The 4,190-nt window shown below is 35.1% G+C and overlaps 1 protein-coding gene across 1 annotated transcript; it reads left to right on the forward strand.

The window, feature by feature from the left end:
• The first annotated feature begins 897 nt into the window (after positions 1-897).
• Positions 898-3,584, forward strand: LOC126865784 (cylicin-1-like). The gene is made up of 2 exons (XM_050618684.1): positions 898-1,491; positions 2,214-3,584. The coding sequence occupies exons 1-2, from the start codon at positions 898-900 to the stop codon at positions 3,582-3,584; spliced, it is 1,965 nt and encodes a 654-aa protein (XP_050474641.1).
• Positions 3,585-4,190: the final 606 nt, after the last annotated feature.

The raw sequence follows: 4,190 nt of genomic DNA on the forward strand, positions 1-4,190 counted from the left end.
AAGTACATTTAAGTTCACTTCCATTTTGTGAATGAAATGTGTTACAAAAATAAAGAGATTGACATTATAAAAATAGATTCAGAAAATAATGTAGCTGATATTTTAACGAAGGCTCTAGGGAGGAACAAATTTGAAAATTTTAGATTATTTTTAAGAATAGTTTGATTGACTTATAAAAGGAATTGAATATGCAGCACAAAAAATTAAGGAGGTGTGTTGAGATATGTATAATTTTCTGTGCTGGACTAGGTTAAATGCGTAGTAGAGATACTTGTATGTGAATATCAGTGTGTGGAAGTATGTGTGTCTGAAGCGTCTCGAAAACAGATGAATGTAAACTCTTCAGTCGGTTAAGGTCCGTCGAAGGGTTGGTTAAGAGTCGTCGAAGAGTCGGTTTACAGTCGGGTATAGAAGAAAATGCTGAGACGCGTGCAAGTGTGTATCGATGAATATATAAGGAATCGTCCATGAAATAAATATATCATTGTTTTAATATTAATCCTCAGTATAAATTTAGTGTTCCTATAACATTATTTCGGCCTCAAAGATCCACAATTCTTAACATGGTAGCAAAAATCGTGGTTGCTGAGATTCAATGTTAAGGAACCACGTGTCAAGGAGTGAATGTATAAAAGTCGATTTAGGAAAGATAAAAAATTGGAAATAACTTCTAAGAGATAGAAGGGCTGTTGCCAAAACAAATAAAATGAATCTGAATAATAAAGAGAATTATTTTTGAAAAAAAAGAGGGTGAAAATAAAAAAACGAATCAAGACGCCAAGGGACGACGAAATTAAGGTTCAAATATTCGATGGACGTGATTACAAAATGTGGAAGAAGAGAATATTAATGTATTTAAAGTGTAAAAAATGTTATGAACCGGCTACACGAGAGAAAATGGACACGGATGCGCAAGATAAGTGGGATGAAAAGAATCAATGGGCGATGAACTACATCTATAGTAGTATAACGAATGAGCAATTAGAATTTGTTGGTGATCAAGACACTGCTTTAAAAATAATGCGGAAATTTGATGAGATGTATATGAAGAAATCAACAGCAGTGCAAATTTGTATAAGAAGTAGACTAGACATGATGAGGTTGAAAGACTTTGAAGAATCAAATTCATTTTTCACGGAATTTGAAAAAACGATCAATGAATTAAAGAGTGCTGGTGCAAATGTAAGCGAGCGTGAAAAACTCGACTACATGCTGAAAGCACTACCAGAATCATTGAACTATATTGGGGACTTAATCGACTCAGTGAAAGAAAGTGATCAAACATGTGAATTTTTGAAAAATAAAATTATAATGTGGGAAACGCGTAGCAAGAAAGAAAGTGATAGAACAAAGTCAAATGTATTTACAGCCGAAAAAAAGGACATAAAGTGCTATGGCTGTGGAAAGTACGGCCACATGGCAAGAAATTGCACAAACACGTGCAGAGGTGGAAACAATGGCGGAAACAACGGAGGAGCGCAACGGCAAGGAGTATGCGTATCAGCCGCAGCAGTATAGGGGTCGCGGCGGACGAGGTTTTGGCCAAAGAAGATTTGGATACGGCCAACGAGGATTTGGCCAACGAGGACAAAGCAGAGGCCGGCAACAACGCTACTACGAGGCAAGTCAACACGACGCAAATTATTCACACAACGAGGGCTACGACGACCAAGAAATTGGATCTTTCCTAACGAGAGTAGAGCGCGAAAATAATAAAAATGAAATTACGGTATGTAATAGCGATACGCGAAAAATAGATTGGATATTGGATAGTGGATGTTCAGATAACATTATAAATAATGACTCTTATTTTGTTGAGTACGAAAATTTAAAAAACCCGATAAATATAATGTTAGGAGACGGTACAATTCTAAAAGGAACAAATGTCGGAAAAATTTTAACTTACTTTGAAGTAAACAAAAGGAGGATTAAAATTACAATGTCTAATGTATTTTACGTGAAAGAAATGGATAATAACTTAATTAGCTATGCAAGAGTAACGAATGAAAATAAGATAGTCTCAGCAGGAAATACTTTAAAGATATATAACAAATACAGAAAATTGATAGGGATAGCATTCAAAGATCATGGTTTATATAAGATAAGTAGTTACATTGAAAGAGCAGAAAATGCGATTTTCCAAAAGGCTATAAATGCCATTAGACCTATCGAAATTAAAAAGATAAGTGAAAGTACAAAAAGTACTATATCAGAATCCAGAGCCTAAAGTACTTGAAGTTGAACCTAATAGAGAAGCAAGGAAGAGCGTGAACGTTACTATAAATGTAGGAAGAAACGAAAGAAATGTTGAAATAACGGAACCAGTGAAGAAAGCTAAATTAGACCGGACAAAATTCAAACCAGTTCCAGAAACTTATTCACCTACAAGACTTTCCGCCAAAGAAAGATTAGGTGAAAAAGTAGATGAAAATAAAGAAAGAAAAATTAGTCCCATAAAAAGCTTTTTAGATAGACGTGAGATGAAAAGTGAAAATCAATCCAGAAGTAGATCTCCTAGAAGTACAAGAGATAAACGAATATCTTCACTATTAGATAGACGCGTTGATTCATCATTAACTATACCAGGAAGTGAACGTAAGGTATTCCTCGATGACAGAAAACGAGATAATAAAGATCGAGGTGATCGTTCAAAAGAAGGAAACGATTTCAGAAGTGTACGACACGATATAAGATCAGAAAGAGATCCAAGAATTGATTCGAGGGGAGATTTCAGATCGACTCGTAACGATTCTAAAGGGGAAAGGATAGATAAGGATAGAGAAAAAGATAGAGATAAAGAAAGAAGAGGAAGAACGCCATCTTGCACGTTTAAAAGAAATGATATCCCAAAGATAGGCCTTTTAAAGAGTAGAGAGGAAGAAGATGATAGGCGTAGAGACAAGAAACGGAAAGAAAAGAAACATAAGAAAGATAAAGAAAAAAACTTAGAGAAGAAACAGAAGCATAAAGAAAATATTGGTTTAAAAGATAAACCTGAAAGCAATGAAACTAAAATAAATTATGAAAATCCTGAACCTCCAGCTACAGAATCTATAAAGAAGCAAAGAAAGAATCCAAGACTTGTGTCCGATCGTAAACGTAGTATGCTCGATGAAGCTAGTTTTGAACCTGACTATAGTGCTTCAGACTCAGAATCAGATGGTGAAGATGGTAAAGTGGTTTCATTACCTACCAAAAAACTCAAACTCGATGAGCCAGATATAGAAAAGGAAATGGATATAAAATCACTTAAAAAGCGATCAAAATCTACAAGTAGCGAAGATTCATCCAGTACCTCAGATAGTTCTACTACTGATTCAGATAGTTCAGATGAATCGCATAAAAAGAAGAAGAAGAAGCATAAAAAACATAAGAAGAAGAAATCTATGAAAAAAGATAGTAGTTCTGATTCAGATTCTTATTCAGATTCATCTGAAACAAGTACAGATGAAGAAAAGCATAAAAAGAAATCAAAAAAATCAAAGAGTAGGAACAAACAAGCAAAAAAGAAGAAGAAATCAAAGCACAAAAAATTAAGGAGGTGTGTTGAGATATGTGTAATTTTCTGTGCTGGACTGAGTTAAGTGTGAAGTAGAAATACTTATATGTATATATCAGTGTGTGGAAGTATGTGTGTGTGCGCAGCGTCTCGAAACAAAGGAATGTAAACAGTCAGTCGGTTAAGGGTCGTCGAAGAGTCGGTTTACAGTCGGGTATACTAGAAGGTGCTGAGACGCGTGCAAGTGTGTATCGATAAATATATAAAGAATCGTCCATGTAATAAATATATCATTATTTTAGTAATAACTGTCAATATAAATTTAATGTTCCTATAACATTATTTCGGCTTCAAAGATCCACAATTCTCAACACCATTTTACACTGCAAATGTAATGCACTACCGTTCAAGCGCCGAAACAAGCAAAATAGCTCTCAAATCGAGATGATTTCGTCGATTTTGACGAAAACTAACTATCATTTCCTTCCCGTTGGAGATATTTTGACGTTCAAGCGCTCGTTGAACTCCATTTTACACTGCAAATGTAACGCACTACCGTTTCAACGTCGAAACAAGCAAAATAGCTCGCAAATCGCGAAGATTTCGACGATATTGATGAAATCTAGCCGTCATTTCCTTCCCGTTGGAGATATTTCGACGTTTAAGCACTCGTTGAACTCCATTTCACAGT

Source organism: Bombus huntii, chromosome 5 (genome assembly GCF_024542735.1).
Source record: "Bombus huntii isolate Logan2020A chromosome 5, iyBomHunt1.1, whole genome shotgun sequence".
NCBI lineage: Eukaryota > Metazoa > Arthropoda > Insecta > Hymenoptera > Apidae > Bombus > Bombus huntii.

Coding starts and splice junctions, on each gene's coding strand:
- LOC126865784 (XM_050618684.1), top strand. CDS start 898: ATGGACACGGATGCGCAAGATAAGTGGGATGAAAAGAATCAATGGGCG. Junction 1,492..2,213: donor GAGGAGCGCAACGGCAAGGA/GTATGCGTATCA, acceptor GTACTATATCAG/AATCCAGAGCCTAAAGTACT.